This window comes from Zeugodacus cucurbitae, chromosome 3, assembly GCF_028554725.1.
Source record: "Zeugodacus cucurbitae isolate PBARC_wt_2022May chromosome 3, idZeuCucr1.2, whole genome shotgun sequence".
In the NCBI taxonomy this organism is placed as follows: Eukaryota; Metazoa; Arthropoda; class Insecta; order Diptera; family Tephritidae; genus Zeugodacus; species Zeugodacus cucurbitae.
Window position 1 is genome coordinate 2,254,289 of NC_071668.1, and position 16,755 is coordinate 2,271,043.

The 16,755-nt window shown below is 39.4% G+C and overlaps 5 protein-coding genes and 4 non-coding genes across 9 annotated transcripts; 6 read left to right on the forward strand and 3 right to left on the reverse strand.

Annotated features, from left to right (window-relative positions):
- Positions 1 to 16: 16 nt before the first annotated feature.
- On the reverse strand, positions 17 to 1,615 carry LOC105209797 (uncharacterized). Its single transcript, XM_054226956.1, has 4 exons — positions 1,275 to 1,615; positions 952 to 1,181; positions 706 to 882; positions 17 to 645 (listed from the first exon to the last, which is right to left on the reverse strand). The coding sequence occupies exons 1-4, from the start codon at positions 1,521 to 1,523 to the stop codon at positions 375 to 377; spliced, it is 927 nt and encodes a 308-aa protein (XP_054082931.1). The 5' UTR covers positions 1,524 to 1,615; the 3' UTR covers positions 17 to 374.
- A 520-nt stretch (positions 1,616 to 2,135) lies between these two features.
- On the reverse strand, positions 2,136 to 16,064 carry LOC105209755 (uncharacterized). Its single transcript, XM_054226481.1, has 8 exons — positions 15,754 to 16,064; positions 15,440 to 15,684; positions 15,208 to 15,384; positions 14,857 to 15,142; positions 3,305 to 3,625; positions 2,771 to 3,006; positions 2,514 to 2,693; positions 2,136 to 2,433 (listed from the first exon to the last, which is right to left on the reverse strand). Exons 1-8 carry the CDS (start codon positions 15,973 to 15,975, stop codon positions 2,178 to 2,180), a joined length of 1,923 nt encoding a protein of 640 aa, XP_054082456.1. The 5' UTR covers positions 15,976 to 16,064; the 3' UTR covers positions 2,136 to 2,177.
- LOC105209756 (uncharacterized) lies at positions 7,435 to 8,674 on the forward strand. Its single transcript, XM_011180349.3, has 4 exons — positions 7,435 to 7,765; positions 7,836 to 8,068; positions 8,129 to 8,302; positions 8,364 to 8,674. The coding sequence occupies exons 1-4, from the start codon at positions 7,568 to 7,570 to the stop codon at positions 8,590 to 8,592; spliced, it is 834 nt and encodes a 277-aa protein (XP_011178651.2). The 5' UTR covers positions 7,435 to 7,567; the 3' UTR covers positions 8,593 to 8,674.
- LOC105209757 (uncharacterized) lies at positions 8,969 to 10,188 on the forward strand. Its single transcript, XM_011180350.3, has 4 exons — positions 8,969 to 9,247; positions 9,321 to 9,562; positions 9,627 to 9,800; positions 9,868 to 10,188. The coding sequence occupies exons 1-4, from the start codon at positions 9,050 to 9,052 to the stop codon at positions 10,091 to 10,093; spliced, it is 840 nt and encodes a 279-aa protein (XP_011178652.2). The 5' UTR covers positions 8,969 to 9,049; the 3' UTR covers positions 10,094 to 10,188.
- Positions 11,327 to 11,397, reverse strand: Trnag-gcc (transfer RNA glycine (anticodon GCC)). The gene has a single exon. It is a non-coding gene; the product is annotated as a tRNA-Gly (tRNA).
- Trnag-gcc (transfer RNA glycine (anticodon GCC)) lies at positions 11,949 to 12,019 on the forward strand. Its single transcript has one exon. It is a non-coding gene; the product is annotated as a tRNA-Gly (tRNA).
- Trnag-gcc (transfer RNA glycine (anticodon GCC)) lies at positions 12,276 to 12,346 on the forward strand. The gene has a single exon. It is a non-coding gene; the product is annotated as a tRNA-Gly (tRNA).
- On the forward strand, positions 12,589 to 12,659 carry Trnag-ccc (transfer RNA glycine (anticodon CCC)). The gene has a single exon. It is a non-coding gene; the product is annotated as a tRNA-Gly (tRNA).
- Positions 12,971 to 14,183, forward strand: LOC105209758 (uncharacterized). The gene is made up of 4 exons (XM_011180352.3): positions 12,971 to 13,284; positions 13,342 to 13,583; positions 13,638 to 13,814; positions 13,893 to 14,183. Exons 1-4 carry the CDS (start codon positions 13,027 to 13,029, stop codon positions 14,122 to 14,124), a joined length of 909 nt encoding a protein of 302 aa, XP_011178654.1. The 5' UTR covers positions 12,971 to 13,026; the 3' UTR covers positions 14,125 to 14,183.
- Positions 16,065 to 16,755: the final 691 nt, after the last annotated feature.

Sequence of the window (16,755 nt, forward strand, 5' to 3'; positions counted from 1 at the left end):
AAAAGCAGTTTGTTTACAAGTTCATTGAAATTCAAAGAAAAGTATTTTAAAGTGGGTATCTACAATACAATCTCAGTACTTCAAATAGAAGCGAGAGAAAACTGATCGTTTTTACTCAGTCACTCAGAGCACACTTGCTCTTCATAGCCAAGAGTTCCAATCCTGCAACCCTTGATCTTTGCGAAAACCTCTCTCTTGCTCTCTTACAATCAGCTGTTACTCTTCAAATTACAAAAACAATGAATGTTGGAGATAAATACAATAATAAAAAGCGGCTAATTAAGTTTAATTAATTTGAGTAATATATGTAGATTATATTCTGCAATTAACTCTATTATACAAGTCTGCTCGGAGTTATAAAAAAATGTCTTTAACTACAATTTACTCTTGGAATCAGGCTTATGGATCCAAACTGCGCCGTATGTTGGATAGTAGGCATATATGATATGTGTAACGCCTGTCTGTTGAAAGCATAGTTTCTTGCATAACTCTTTCGAAGCCTCATTATGTTCATGGATCATAGCGCGCACTTCATCTCCTTGCGTGGCAATCTCCTGCACCATAGCAAGGCAAAGCAATAAGGCCAAGCCGGAACGCCTATAAGTGGGCTTCACATGTAACATGCCGATGAAGCCACTTTGGCATCTGAAATATTTTTGTTTATAAAATTTGAAAACTGAGTTAGGAATGTAGTCTCAAACTAACCTAATGCACCATGCAACCAGTTCACCGGATTCCTGTGCATATACACCGATGTTGTTGTTGTAAATAATAAGGCGTTTTATGATTTCCAAACTTCCGGCATTATTGGCATGCCACAACTCGTTGATCAGCTTGGCATCGGCAATATTTAGAGAGCGCATTTTGAAGCCAGACGGGCAGCTTTTTCGAATGGCATTTATTAGTAAGAAAATATATGTTTGTACCATAACCTATCCCCTAGTATATTACCTCACTTTTATATTTAACGCTTTTTCGCGCGCCAGTTGGTAGATATTGAGACGTATGCCTTCCCACGTCAGCCGCAACTCCTCCAACACCTTGTGCACAGTATCAATGTACATATCCGGTATGGCGGTGATTTTGAAGCCCTTCGTCCAATCCAGCATTTTAAGCGCTGTACGCAACAGCGTTTGCGCTTCCTTCACCGGCAATATGTGCACAAAGAGCTGGAAGCAATCCTAGGCGATCAAAGTTGAATTAATGTGTCAATCACTTTTGTATTTAGTGCAAACGATCTGATTCCTCGGTTGCACCACTGGACTCGAACATACCACAATCATATAGAGGCCATTGTGGCGCCAACGCCCGTCGTTCAGCGTGTAGACGCGCACTCGTTGCAGCTGCTTATCGCGCTCGTGCCATTTGATGAAATTGTCCAGCGTATAATAGCCGAGCGCGCTGGTGGCGCAATTCGAATGGCAGAGCGCTCGCAGCGTCTTCAAATCGACGATATCGCTTAGAGTTATCAGTTTCAGCGATTTACCCTGGTTCGTATTGCAGCTGGTTAGAAAGGTGAACATTTTTGCGGAGTTCAAATGCGCGTGCACACGTTCGTGTTGCCTGATAAATGCGCTGACGGTGCGTACATCGACTTTCTTAAATCCCAATTTATATATCAATTTCAGGCAACTTTTTTGCAATCTTAGCACAGGTGTTTAATTGTAAAATACTCCGTTCCCTTTCAAATTTGTTATGCGAAAGCACGTTGATCACATCATTAATTGCAACAATTATTACAAGGTTCACTGGTCTAATTAAAAAATTACTCGATTTAAGTATTTTAACTGAGATATTTTGACGAATGTGGAATTTACTGTTCTGTTGGCTGAGAAATAACGCAGCACGTGCTGCGGAAGTATGAAGGGAAGAAGAGCTATATTTGTGGTTTCAAACAGGCTTTAAGTTCTAAGCATGACCTTTAGCTTGTTTATATGAATGCTTGACACCAAAAAATGCCGTAAACAATACTATTTTAGATACCATTTCTCTGAACTGTGTAATTTGCAATGGACACAAACTCTTAAACCACTACATAACTGGAGGGGATGTGCGGTCAAACCCATACTAAATAATGTCAAAAAATTGTTCTCAATTTAAATAAATTCTTTATTTTTGCATTTTTTAAGCAATACTCTTTACTTATAAATTTATAAAAAGTAGTTAAAAAGGGCTCCCTACTCGCCATCTGGCCACATGCGTTCAACATCGCTTGTGGGAAACGTGCGCAGCCAAAAGCAGTTATCGACCACCTTGAACCCAATCTTGTCGAACATGCCGCGTGAGGCACGATTATCCTTGTTCACCAGCGCCATTACATCGTCGCCCTGCTCAGCGATGCGACGCGCTGTGGCTGCCGCCACCAAGCTGCCTAAACCGCGACGTTTGTGATTTTCCTTCACTTGCAAGGCGCCTAGAAAGCCACCCTGAAGGCTAATGAAGAAAAATGTTCAACTTTAGAAATACTAAACACGACACTCAGCGTATAAATGCTGGTGTGTGCGTAAACTTACCGCAAGCACCAGGCCACCAGCTCGCCGCTGTTTGCGGTATAAACACCCATATTCGCATTCCATTCGATTAGCCGCCTAATCAGGAAGCGTGAGCCCTGATGATGATTTGGCCAGAGTGTGTCGATTAAGTCAGCATCCGCTGCGGCGTTTAAGGGACGCAGCACATAGCCAGCGGGGCAGCTGAGAGTACATACAAACACAAATGAGGATATAATGAAATATACAAATATATACGAAATATATAGTCTACTACATACCTTATGGACAACTGCAGCACTTCCTCCCGTGGCTTGTAGTACATAACGGTGAGACTGTCGTACTCTGTGCTTAATTGTTTCTCACGCACCACACTGAGCACTGACGCGCGATGGCGCTCCCGGAAGGAGCTCACTTTAAAACCAGGCCAAGTCCAGTTGAGCAGCCCTATAGCTGTGGTCAAGCGCCCGCTATCCTCGCTGGCCAGCAGTGAGTTCACAAATAGTTGGTAACGGTCCTGTGTTGGAGGGAAAATAATTTAAAAGTTTTTCTATTATTTTAACAAAGGATGGCATTCTATGACTTGAATTTTTTCTCAATTTTCTAAAAAAATTAAATTTTTACATTATTTATTAACAATTTTCATTTAAAAATTTATATGCAATTTCGGAAAATTATTCAGCAATCGCCTCACGCGAACCCTCAAGTCTTCTCACATTCCGCAAAAAATACCGTTAGGTTCGTTAATCCTATACTTTCTGTTACATGTATGTTTGTAATTTTTTTTTTGGTTAGCAGACTACTCAATTACTCACCACAACCAAAAAGAGTCCATCGCTCTGCCAATCGTTGTCCAGTGTGAAAATCTGTAGATTTTTCATATCCGCCGCTGAGCTGAGTTGCTGACGCTTCTCCACCCAGTCAATGAAATTGCTCAGACAATAGTAGCCCACACAGTGAGCAGGCCAATCACGACGGTATAAATCACGCAATTGATGCAGTTCGCTGATTTTGCTGATGGCAGTGAGTTGCGAATTGCCCGGCGACTGCGAGGACACGGCAGCGTCGCTGTCGGCAGTCATGTTGGCTGGCATATTGGCTGGCGGTGGTGGTGACGATGACGTTGATGATAGTCTTTACAGCCTTTAGTTGACAGGCTTTGAGGTAGTACTCGTTGTTGTTGTTGTTGCTATTCAAATGAATTCCAAAGTTAGTTGCTTAGTTGTTGTTGTTAGTTTGCGCGCCAAACTGCCGTGCGGCAGTCAATTCAAGTGCTCACACTCACCACACACACCCACACGCACTCACGCATACTCATATGTAACTGTTTGTTGATATGCGGAAGCTTTGCAGCTATCGGCTCAGCTGGCAAAGTAAAGCAAAACTACAAACTTGAATTAAAGTGAAACGGAAATGCAAAACCCAAACACAGTAACGACCCATCGACCGGCAGCGAAATCAAATCGAAAAGCAATTAAGAAAAGCCATTTGGCCGTTTGGCGTATTCAAATGGCTGCAAGCAATCGGTCGGCCGGCTTCACGTTGGAATTGCCGCAACGCGTTTCATTCTTTGCGAAATTCGAGCATTCCGCGTGAGCAGGCATTTGGTGCGAATGGTAGTTAGGCATATGTGTTACTAAAGTTGAAATTTGGTTTGTAGAGCCTTCTTTTGTTTCATAACAGTTTTTGCTTTGACCTATGTTTAATATAAAAATTAAATATTTTTTCACAAGAAATGAAAACATGCGTCAGTAATCGCGTAAATTTCCCACTAAACTGCAGATTTCTCTTTCCACGAAATATTTATAAATTTTGCTCTTCTCAGAATACAAAACACACATAAATATATACCTGCACTGAGTAACCGAACGTGATCAGCTGGTGTAGCCACCACACAAACTGCTCGCGCTGACAGCAAGAGACTGAATTGTCACATATTTAAAAAATAGCTAACAGCACTCTCAACCATATACATACGAGTAGTACATTTGCATGAATTATGTTCTCTGCATAAAGCTTTTTTTCACTTTTAAAGTAGCTTTGGCAGCTTTCATTTGCTTTGTTTGCAGATAGTGTGCTTATGCCTTGCATGCGAACACTCCTACCTACAGTTCAATTAGTTAGAACTTTCGCATTCGCTTAGTTACTAGATAATTGGTTTGTTTTACAACAGCTGAGCAGTGTCACTCGAAGCTTTTTGATGCTTAGAACACATTTGGTACGCTCTGCTGCCACTTAAGTGAATATGGGATGCAAGCATGAGTGAGATAATGAAGAGGAATATTCTCAACTACCATACAATTAGTCATAGAAGTTCCATAAGAGGAAAAAGAGGACTCTATTAAAATCGGAGATTGTTTAAAATTGGCACTAAGTATATGGTTGAGTGCTTTGATATTACTGCTCTCTTTACGGGTAAGAAATGTTCACTCAGAACTTCGAACATTGATCTGCAAGAGCACAACGAAGCAAGTCGCTCTCTTTAGACAGATCAAAGAGTAAAAACTCGTACTGTAACTAGCTTATCGTTGTTGAGATTACCAGAATCATTACTGTGCTATGAAACCTTCGGCAGTTAATGTTAAAAGCACAAGAAAGTTAATATTGTCTATGCGAATCGATGTTAGAAGGTCTTCAAATAATAAAAATTTTACCAAATAAAAATTTAATGAAAAAAATTCAACGATAAATTCAAACTCTTCTTGCTCACTTCTGCTATATTTTGGAAATTCGGTTAAATTTTTTAGGGGCAAAACGAGCTTTTATAAAGCTTTATACTAAAAACTACAGCAATTTGAACGCAATCCGCTTACTTTAAGGTAAAAAAAAATTCTGCGTCAAACAAAAAATTGCAACCGAATAAACGAAAAACAGTTTAATGACAGCAAAACAATGTTGTTGTTAATAATTTCTGGCGCTGCAATGAAGTCAATAAAAACGAGTTATTTTGTCGGGCCATGAAAACTTGATTAGCAATAAAAGAAAAAGTTAAGGAATGGCATTTTGAGCAACTACTTGTGCGCTTTCTTATTTCCGTTGCTCATGAAGTTTTTATTTCTTCTTTTCATGAAGACATCTACCGCCATAAATGAACGTCTGTTTCTCATTTTCCACTCTCTCGTTTTTCACCTAATTGCAATTTTTTTCCGCGCGCAACTATTATTTTGCAACATTATCAAGAATATTTGCCACAATTGAATGTGCTTGATGGCATTGCGCGGCGCGTTGGAGGTGTGGGTGGGTGGCACATAAAAATGCACGCTGGCATGAAATTGCAAAATACCGAAAGGAGAGAGTGTAAACAGTGCGCGTTGCAACAACTAAGAAATTACTGAGGTGACAATGGTGATGTCAACAATGCCATTAACGGTTGACGATGCGAATGATGCGACAAAATGTTGCTGTCGTGTTGCGCGCGCACTCGAGCGAGACGCTCTCTTATGTGGCACATTCGAGGCACCGTCTTGCTTGTAGCATGCATTACGCGCTTGTATTTTATATTTCTATAAAAATATTAGCAACATTATCGGCGCCATAATCAGCGTCATCATGGCCAACATGAAAAGGAGTCGAGTATTACAACCATAAATGCACACAAGCGTGTGTGTCTCCATATTGCTGCATGTGTGGCAGCATGCAGCATTAGCTCAGCGCCAGCAGCAGCTGTCACTTAAAGTATCACGCTAATGCAGCGATAAAGTACGTTGCAGGAAATCGCCGTGGTAATACGGTGGGTTGGTCGCGTATACGCCGCGGTGCTCCAGCAGCAAAATGTCTTTGCTGGTGAAATGAAAAATTCGAAACATATTCTTAATGGCAGCTTAATGTGCGTTGTTAGTGGTTGGAATGACATGGTTTAGGAAGTAATCTTTAATAATAATTTAATAATATTTTTGAAGCATTTTGCTGGAATTACTTGGATGAAAGCTTATTTTGACTATTCGTTTTATATCGTATAAGCTGATGTCGATTTTATTTACAATTAATTATTTACAACTACAATATTTACTAGTGCCCACCAGCCTTGCTAGACACGGGGCGCCGGTATGCGGCTGCCACGATTCAACAACGCAAATACCGCAATTACTGTCAAAATCCGCACCTAGTTCATAGTTCGACTTCTAAGCTTGAACAGAATTAGCTCAGTGCTGTACACACGCTGAGTGTAAAGAGTGTATGGCGTATGAACAACAATGTCTGTGAAGAAATCCGGTCGCACAGTACGTTTCCGGCAAAGGCTTCCGGCGGAAGTGAAAGGCAATACAGCAGCTGCGGATGTGCTCGCTTTCATTTGCATGTGCAAAGTCTCTGCCTGCGCCTCAGCTATTCACCTCACACTCTGCCATTCTTCAGCCTCACTGCATAGCTGCTGCTTCAGCTGTTGCTCGGCGTTCTGCGCTCGCCTTCGGCGCTTTCACAATAGACGTTTATCGGGTTGTTTTCTTTGATTTCTCGACTTTTACGCCACAAGTTGCCACAAATGTAGTTGCAACGATGCTTCATTTATATTTTATTTTACCACGGACAAGAAGTAGCCGCGGTCTTCTACTCATATATATAATATAAACTACTGTTCATATATATATATATTTGATATAGTTGGCGTTTCATGGCACTCAGCTAGTTTTTATTTGTATTTGCATTTCTTTTGCTCGGTCTGGTCACTCTTTGCAACAACTGCACCTCGTTATTGTAGTTGAAGCAATGAAAGCGCTTGCATACTATATACAGAAGTAATCTAATTTGTCTAGATTTTTGAAATAGCTTTAATATTACTGTACTGTATTCTATACTCTTCTTCATCAAGCTCTTTGCGAACACACTAAATTGTAATATTGCGAACACGCTGTTTCGCAGATAAAGTTAACGGAAAGTTCTAACAGTGAGTGCTTTATGAAAGCTTTCGCATGCTATTTTATTAATAGCTCAAACAATCGAAGCAGCTGGCACGCTCTTAGCGTCACATTCATTTCAAGTCAGCCTTCACTGCGGCATAGGTCAGCGCTTCCCAAACAAAAACAGTTGTGAAATATTTTATTTTCTTAAGATAACATAAACTAGATTACATAAAAGATAAGATGTCGCATGCGCTGGTGACAATACCACGCGTGCAATGGCCACTCTTGCGTGATTTATATAAAGCACATCGAAAAAGCTCCACAGCGTATAGCTTTCTGCAGTGCCTCATTAACTGGGTGACGCATAACCCCCAACTGGATGTGCACTTATACTCGCTGGATGGCGATTGGCAGGATGACGGCACCTTTTTGGGTAGTGTGAGTAATTTGTAGAGTGCAAAATAACAATAAAAGCTTTAATGCTTCACTGCTTCTTTTTGGGATATAGGACCATGGCGTTTGGTATGCCAATACGCTCGCTGTAAGCAAACTACGGCTCTTGGACGCGCTGAATTTGCTCGATAAACGCGTGAGTTACATCATTTGTGGCTTTCCGGAGCGCGTGAGGCTCGTTGTAGAGCAGCACTTTCTGGATCATGGTCTGCGTAATGAGGACATAAGATTACTGAAAACCTATTGGTATCATCTCGATAAACACTTGGCGCTGAAATATAGAATTGAGTAATACGAGTACACAAAAATACCGTTTAAAATATAACTGTTTTCTATTTCCGATTTCAGCACACCGAAGGGGTTTATTCTAAAGCGTTTATTGCCTTGTAATGCGCAAATGGTCGACGACCATTGGCCTTATCATGGACTCGAGACCATACACTACGTGGAACGTCTGATACGCTATAATGACAGTGTTGGTGTTTTCAATAAGAAGCACGAGTTGGTGGCGTGGTGTTTACTGTTAGTATTGAAAGTAGAAGTTTTTGAGTAAAGGGTTTATAGTTTTTTCCTCTATTGACAGCTTGCCACACGGCGCTTTGGGTATGTTGCAGGTGCTAGAAGGATACAGACGCCGTGGCATTGGCAGCCTACTGGTGCGCTACATGGCAAAACTGCTGGCTTCATACGATCTCGAGGTTATGGCGCCGGTTGTGCACGACAATCTCATTTTCCGTGGCATGTTTAAAAAATTGGGCTTCAAAGTCGTCGACAAAACCTATTGGGCGCACAAACCAGCAGTATTTGAATGAGATCGTTCATATAGTACTTGATAATTGATAAATATAAATAAAGACTAGTATTAACACTTGTAGCGCTTAGTGACGTAAATATCTACATAAATTAAATACATATACAAATTACGCAATATACTTGTTTATGAGATTTATGAGTATCATTATGTTGACAACAGATAAGTATATCCACGCACTTGTTTAAGAAACACTGGTTGAATATTTCGCTTTCTAAAAAGCTTAATGCTCATGCTCTATATGAAATTCAACTCCAACAGGCACTCGGCGCTCTCCCGAAAATCGAGCGGGAAGTGCTCTGTAAATTCTGCTGATTCAATGAATTTTATACAGCGATCTCTTTGAAGAATTCGCACAATAGACTACCACACATTGCGAAATCTGTTTTGCCCACAGTTTCGCTTGGGGTTGCACAAAGTTCGCACGACGTTACCTTGGCTGCGGCACTGCGGAAAGCATGGCAAACGCTTTAGTTGATATTCCACAAGCTGAGTGGAGTGAGCTGCGCGAACTCTACGTAGGCCAAAAGAAGCTAGCCTCTGCTTACAATACGTTGCAATGTCTGATTGACTGGAAAACGCAGGACGATGAGCTCGAAATTAATATATATTCTTTAAATGGGGATTGGCGTAGCGATGGCACCTTTGTGGCTATTGTAAGTAGAGCTTCAGTATATATTTACTCTTCGATGAGCTGTAATCTAATGGGATGCTTGTCTCAATTTGTAGAAAAAGAAACCTGTAACCTATGTGTTTATCAACACTTTGAGTGACAATCAAGAGCGTTTGCTTACAGCGCTTAGAACGCTGAAGAACAAAGAACCACTACTGGTATTTGGCTACCCCGAACGTCTCATGCCGACCGTTGAGCAATACTTTGTAGACAGAGGTGGAAAGAAAGAGGATTTCATATCAGATGGTACGGCTTGGTATCACATCGACAGGGAGAAGGCGACTCAGTTCACAGTAGAGTAAACACAAATGCTCAAGTATTGTAGTGTGGAAATATATATATATTTCTAATTGGAATTTCAGTGTGCCTGAGGGTTTTACTCTACGGCGAGTGCAACCCAAAAATGCCGAGCAGGTGAATAGCGTGTGGCCGCATCGTATGCCTAACACTGTACTGTTCGTGGAACGTATGATTCGTAACGCTGACAGCGTGGGTGTCTACGATGCATCAGATAACTTGGTGGCCTGGTGTTTGCGGTGATAACTCAGCAAAGCTTAGTAGATCAAATGCAGAGTGTAATGAAAATGTATTATTTATTCACAGATTACCGATCGGTTCGTTGGGTTTACTGCAAGTATTGGAGTCTCACAAGCGCATGGGATTTGGTAGTTTGGTAGTGCGCTCAATATCCAAATTGATTGCATCCAAAGGACTTGAAGTCACCGCCCCCGTTGTCTTCCAAAATGTGGCATCACGCTCAATGTTCGAAAAACTGGGCTTCAAGGTAATCGATAACGTTTATTGGTCCCCCTTACCGGAAGCAAAGTAAATTTTAAATATATAAATGTTAGTGCTGCAGTGAAAGCTTGTCAAATAAGTGATTACCATGAGTTACATGTCTAATAAAAAGTATTATTGAAAGGACTCAAATCGTTTCATGTATGAGTGTTGCATTGTGCTCTGTGATAAGAAGCATGAGCACTTAACCAGAAAGTGTGAAATATCTCCTTCTTATCTCAAAGATAAACGCGTTGTGTTATTAGGTGTCACAATTGTGTTTACTGAAATTTAAATAAGCCAGTACGAGCTGTAAAAGCCTGAAATGGAAAGTAATTATTTCAAGATTTCTTTTTAATCTCTAAAGTTTTATCTACGTATGCGGTAATCTATTATTAAAACAATTAATTATAGCAGTTAAGAGTTAGCAATTATCATACATATGCTATTTGTAAAAGAGCATTCGCTAAGAGAGTTCAAAATGAAGAGAGCATATTTAAATTAAGCGATTATTCCAATGAAATGCTCATGGTCGTATGTATGCTTGTGTGCTTAAAGCTTAATCATTCTCCGGTACACTCATGTAAATCAAAACCTTGACATTGCCTTCCAAATGACGGCCAATTGTACGCATAATCAGCCGTCAGCCATATTTTTTACAACCGCCTTTGAAAGCTCATACCTACAGTTATAAATTCTCTCCGAAAAACGGTTAATGTTCGTGCATACATATTGAAAATATCTATATTTATTTCCAAAATCTTCATTACGTGTAATAAATTAAAATAAATAAAAATAAATGCTGGAGTAAATCACTTGTATGATGATAATATTTATCTTTATTTATTTAGTCTGCAACTCTCAGTGGTTTGTCTGGAATTATGCCAAGTCATTGTTTAAATTGTCGACAATTATATTTCTAGTTGTTTCTCGTAATAATTATGATAAGCTCTGGCTAAAGTATTTATATAGTAAAGTATTTACAAGTGGAGAGCCTCTTGTTACTAGAGTATTATGACCACATTATTTAAAAAAATTCCATGTTTTGGTGTAATCTTAGAGCGATAAGAGAAAGCTCTGCTACTGCTTTAAAGAATAACATGAAAAGTTTCATTGGTGAAGGTCTCAAAACAAGAATGTCGAGATAAACAAATTTTCGCTTTATAGTGATTGACTTACATCGTTACTTTACTATATTGAAGCTTATAAACCATGTAAGTCATTTGTATATACATCTTCAATCATATTAACTAATAACAGTTAGGATGTACAAAAAAGTGATTATTGCATCGGCCGGGAATCGAACCCGGGCCGCCCGCGTGGCAGGCGAGCATTCTACCACTGAACCACCGATGCTTATGATCTCTCGCAACCAAAACAAAGTTTCACCCCGCTATGCCCCTCCAAGATTGGGGCCAACTTAAGTCGATCTATAATGTCACATTCTTGATTTCACCTCTCCCACTTCCTGTCCCTCTCAGTTCAATAGGTTACGATCTGCGCATCAATACAAAAGAATACTCCTCAAGAGAACGGCTGAATCAGAATTGAATAAATTCCTCTCAGCTACTTGACAAAACTTGTTCTAAATTTTTAAGAATTAAATATTATTATTCTTAAGCTCTTAGCTGATCCATTAAAATTATTCGCCTCTAACTACTTCGCTCTTCGCTATACGTACTTAACGCCTATGAGTGTGTTAGTGAGTTGCTAGTAAACCTTAACAGTCTCTCATAATACCCAAGAATTCATTACAGCTACATATCTTTTATTAACATAGCCTGTACTGTTATCATACTGTTAAACTGCTGTTACTTGGATTAAGCCTCACTTGGCTGATCTTGGGCTTAAGTCACCGATTGACAACCTATGTTACAAAAAAGAGGTTAGATGCGATCATTCAAAAAGCATCGGTGGTTCAGTGGTAGAATGCTCGCCTGCCACGCGGGCGGCCCGGGTTCGATTCCCGGCCGATGCAAATGGTTTTTTTTTTTAATTTTTATGTTATTTATAATACATTAATGTACAATGTCTATTACATAATACTACCTAACTTTTGAAAGATTATTGCGGTATTTCAAATACCATGAAGACACTACAGAAAACAACTTTAGCATGCGAAATATATAAATTAATACTTCTGGTATAATATTGTACAATATTTAAAAAAAAATATTTTTTTTAGATAAGAAAATGGTCATATTTATAATATTAAATGTTCAGGGTTGCCAAGAGCATCGGTGGTTCAGTGGTAGAATGCTCGCCTGCCACGCGGGCGGCCCGGGTTCGATTCCCGGCCGATGCAATAATAACTTTTTAAATTATAATAAATTTTTATAAAAGAATCCCCTGCTACACTGTAAAAAATTCTGAGAAGTATCGTTGGTAATGTAAAGAACGTTAGCCTGATAGCAATATAATATTTTAACTGGTGCTAGAGTTACAGAATCATACAAATATATGTAATTGTAATATGTTAAATATTTTTTAATTAAAAAAGTTATATAAATACACTTTTAGAAATATGAGGAATTTATTTTTATAACTGCATCGGTAGTTCAATGGTAGAATGTTCGCCTCCCACGCGGACGGCCCGGGTTCGATTCCCGGTCGATGCAATTAACGACTAAACTTTTTCTCATTGACTTTAAAAGAGTCAGAACTTTTTACACTCCACTGTTATCTGCGTTCTGTAGATTGGAACTGGTTATACGTGTTTGGAAATCGATTATGCTAAAAATAAGTCACCAGCTATAAATAAGACAAAAGTAAACTTGTGTATCAAACAGATAAGAGAACTTTCTCTTTGGTCGGCTCTTCCCATGCACACATATAAGATATTTGTTTTGAACCAATTAATCTCGAGAGTAGTACTATCTGGAGTGTAAACAGTGAGAGTTACATGACCTTCATGTGTGATAATTATGTGGAAATAAAACGGTGATAACTGAAATTAACTCGTATAACAGAACACGCAATCGTTAGATGAACAAGCAAAATTCGCAGATCTCCGACAGAGCAATGAGTCAGAGCGACAAAGAACATATGGTTTCCATACCCATCGAGGAATGGGCGGATTTGCGTGATGTATACAGACAGGACTGGCCTAAGGGTGCATATAGTTACTGCGGCCTGGACACCTACATACAGCTGTCGCGCAAAGACCTCGATCTGTGCAAACGAGAAGTGCGCATTCGGAGTGTCGACAATAACTGGCGAGAGCATGGTATTTTTATATTGGATGTAAGTAACCGACGTTAAATATACATGTAACAAATATAACAACAAACCTCATAACAGGATCATACGGATTACTCGCACATTATACGAGTAGACACTTGCACCAGTGAGCATAGTTCGCTCTTCAAGTTAGCCTTAACTTATATGGATTTGGAATCCTGTGATGAAATAATTTTTCGTGAAACAATTGCCACAACTGTTAGGCAATATCTACAGGAGTCAGGATATCCATTGAAACAAGATTGCTATCCAAGGCAGCTGTATTACTTGAGCAAAGAAGACAGCCTTAAACTACAGATCAGGTAAGCAAAATATCTAATAAATAGTAGAGTACTGTTATTTACTCTGATTTCTAGAGAAAACGCGGATTACAACATCAAGCCTTTAACTCTGGCAGATGTCGAGGAAGTCGAACGCTTTTGGCTGTACAAAAGAAAGGGCTCCAGCTACATTATTAGGCGCAACATCAAATACAATCTCACCTTTGGCGCTTATCAACGCGAGACTGGCGAGTTGTGCGCTTGGGTGTTGCTGTAAGCAAATTTACAAAGATAACTGTTATCATTATACATCGCTAACTGTGTCCGTTCCTCTCTTTTCACCGATATCAGCAATGAGTTGGGTTGTATAGGTTTTTTGTATGTGAAAGAGAACTACCGGCGTCAGGGTCTGGCTGAGCACTTGGTGGTCCACTTGTGTCAAGCGTTAGCCAAGCAAGACTGTGATGCCCTGGCTCATATAAGGGATGCCAATGTGCCGTCGTTGAAACTGTTCGAGCGGTTGGGATTTAAGGCTATCGAGTATAACTATTGGTTTATAAAAGAGGATATCTTTACGGAATAAAATCATAAGTGACTGTATGAAGTTGAGACGAGAAAAAGAAATAAAATGAATACAAAATATTTAAGTTGTCTTTAAGCTTGTTTGCAACTTGAAGTGTCTACAAACTGCCAACACTTTGCGCTGCCAGGGTCGGCCTTCTCTCCTTCTTCACAAAACTACTTTATTTCCATCAATGAACTTACTACACGCTCAGTTGCTTTCTTTAGTTTCAATCGCATTTAAATCGATTTCACTTGTTTCGCTTGCAAAGAAAAGTTATGGAGACGAAGAGTAATGCGACTACAAATGCTTACGATGTGTGCTGTTGTTGTTGTATCGGGGATCACATATTTTTACATAGAGGTAAGTTTACACACGAGCTTGTCTGCAGCAAACTACTTTGGTAAGAAAATGCAGATTGTTTTTTTTTTTCCTTTGCATCAAGGAAAAGCGGCTTAGACGAACGAAACTTGCTTGAGTCTTAGATAGAAAATAAGAAAAGGAGAGACAGATGTGCATTTCCGTGATTCTGTTATACTTCGGAGAATAGAAATGAAACTGTATAAACACAAGTGATAAGGTATATATATTTTAAGGTTATGCTTTAAAGAAACTGAGAAATATATAATAAGGTTCTATATTTACTATTTGATCTTACTTTTTATAACTTTTTACCAGTTATGATTCCTTAAAAAGTTATTAAGATTGTCGGTATGTAGATAAGCTTCTAAGTTTGAGTTTCTATATTACTTAGCCATTCTTCATAGTGTGACCACATAATCCCACCACAGGTTCGGTGCCAGCATTTGAGTCAATTTCATGGTCGGATTTTATGAACCAATAATTGTATTCAAGAGGCTGGAAACCTAACTTTGTAAACAACGTAGTCGATGGTATATTCGTATCCAAGATATGCGCGCTCGCGTCACAATCTTGCTCGGCCAACGCGCGACACATTCGAATCACCAAATCCTCGGCCAGACCGCGTCGCCTATAATTGTTTTTCACGTATAATAGTGCCAAGGTACCCAGTTCGCTGCTACAAGTTTCAGGACATAGAAAAATTATTATTAAACATAAGTAATGAGGTGAGGATTTACTTACTGTACCACCCAAGCGCACAGTTCACCGCTTTCGGGATGATAGGCGCCCAAGGTGAGATTGTACTTTATAAGTCTACTAATAATGTATGGGGAACCGTCCGACTTATACGGCCAGTAGTCATCAACTTCCTTAACGTCATTCAGTGTGAGTGGTTTGATGACAAAATCAGTGCGTGGTCTAAGAACAGATTGCATTAGCGGAGATGAAATCAAAAAATAGTTTGTTATGTTACCTAAATTCCAATTTGCGGCAATCGTCTTTGTTCAGAAAGTAGAATTTGGCTGGATAGCATGTGTTCAGATTAATTTTATAGCCAATATTCTCGAGATGCCGCAACACAGCTGCGCAAGTTTTCTCACGAAATAGAAACTCGGAAGACGTTATCCAATTGGTACAACTTAAAGCCAGCTGAAAAAGTGCCGCATGCTCGTTGGAACTGATATCTCCGCGTATTATATGACTGAGATTCATTTTGTCCTTTGTGTTTATTCGAAGAAAAAATCACTGTTATAGCAAGTTACACAAAAAAACACTTGCACTGTTTACCTCTAAAATATAAATGCCATGTTCCCGCCAATTATTGTCAACACTCCAAACACGTACTTCCCGCTCGCACATTTCGGGGTCTTTGCGTGACCACTGTATATAGTTTTCTAGCGCATAGTAGCTGTACGCATTCTTCGGCCAGTCTTTGCGGTAGACATCACGTAAAATCGTCCACTCTGCAGTGGGTATCGAAACGATCTCTCCGCAGCTACTCTGGTTCATTGCGATGTTCGAGGTCTCACGTTAGAACACGAACTAACGCGCTCACCTAGTATAAATACCCATTTTCTAAGCACTTCAGCGCCAATCAATAATTGAGCAACAATAAATGTTCACTAATTTTATATACCAAACTTATTTGTTTACCGTTATCGATCTTTTTCCAGCCCCTGTCGCTTGAGCATTTCATAATTGCTACAATTACACAAAGAAGTATTGGAGACCAGGCGAGAAAGTAGTTATCAATTTCCGACCAATCATCAGTCCAATCTGATATTTGTATTTTTGGGGCACAAAGATAATAAAAACACATTTGATAAAGCCAGAATGGTTTAAAGAACTCCAAATGCATACATATATATATAGTACACAACATTTGGGGATCATGTACACTTGTATACATAGGCAGTCCTAAGCGGAGTTAAGATTAAAATTTGTAGATACACATCGAAGGTAATAAACTGTTATAAATAGACCTAAACAAAATTTTAAGGTTCATTCAAGAACATAGCAACAACTACTTTCCATCTCTAATCAGACATTATAAATATTTATGCCCCTTTCTTTATAACTGCCTGAGAGCTCTTTAGAGAAATAATTATCGTTCAACAACGGAAATATTTGGTGTTTAATCATCTAAATTGTATATGCAGATATCTCAAAGTATTATTTGTCTTCAACTTAATGCCAAGTGTTAATCTGTGGGCAGACAGTTGCACAAGTAGTGCACTTCAGACGAAACTTAAGTAGATATGACGATATATGTACACGTGATTTGATTAT

Coding starts and splice junctions, on each gene's coding strand:
- LOC105209797 (XM_054226956.1), bottom strand. CDS start 1,523: ATGTTCACCTTTCTAACCAGCTGCAATACGAACCAGGGTAAATCGCTG. Junction 1,182..1,274: donor ATGGCCTCTATATGATTGTG/GTATGTTCGAGT, acceptor TTGATCGCCTAG/GATTGCTTCCAGCTCTTTGT. Junction 883..951: donor GCGTTAAATATAAAAGTGAG/GTAATATACTAG, acceptor CATTCGAAAAAG/CTGCCCGTCTGGCTTCAAAA.
- LOC105209756 (XM_011180349.3), top strand. CDS start 7,568: ATGTCGCATGCGCTGGTGACAATACCACGCGTGCAATGGCCACTCTTG. Junction 7,766..7,835: donor ACGGCACCTTTTTGGGTAGT/GTGAGTAATTTG, acceptor TTTGGGATATAG/GACCATGGCGTTTGGTATGC. Junction 8,069..8,128: donor GCGCTGAAATATAGAATTGA/GTAATACGAGTA, acceptor TTCCGATTTCAG/CACACCGAAGGGGTTTATTC.
- LOC105209757 (XM_011180350.3), top strand. CDS start 9,050: ATGGCAAACGCTTTAGTTGATATTCCACAAGCTGAGTGGAGTGAGCTG. Junction 9,563..9,626: donor GCGACTCAGTTCACAGTAGA/GTAAACACAAAT, acceptor TTGGAATTTCAG/TGTGCCTGAGGGTTTTACTC. Junction 9,801..9,867: donor TTGGTGGCCTGGTGTTTGCG/GTGATAACTCAG, acceptor ATTTATTCACAG/ATTACCGATCGGTTCGTTGG.
- LOC105209758 (XM_011180352.3), top strand. CDS start 13,027: ATGAACAAGCAAAATTCGCAGATCTCCGACAGAGCAATGAGTCAGAGC. Junction 13,285..13,341: donor ATGGTATTTTTATATTGGAT/GTAAGTAACCGA, acceptor ACCTCATAACAG/GATCATACGGATTACTCGCA. Junction 13,815..13,892: donor TTGTGCGCTTGGGTGTTGCT/GTAAGCAAATTT, acceptor CACCGATATCAG/CAATGAGTTGGGTTGTATAG.
- LOC105209755 (XM_054226481.1), bottom strand. CDS start 15,975: ATGAACCAGAGTAGCTGCGGAGAGATCGTTTCGATACCCACTGCAGAG. Junction 15,385..15,439: donor TGCCGCAAATTGGAATTTAG/GTAACATAACAA, acceptor ATCTGTTCTTAG/ACCACGCACTGATTTTGTCA. Junction 2,434..2,513: donor CTGGTGGCCTGGTGCTTGCG/GTAAGTTTACGC, acceptor TTTCTTCATTAG/CCTTCAGGGTGGCTTTCTAG.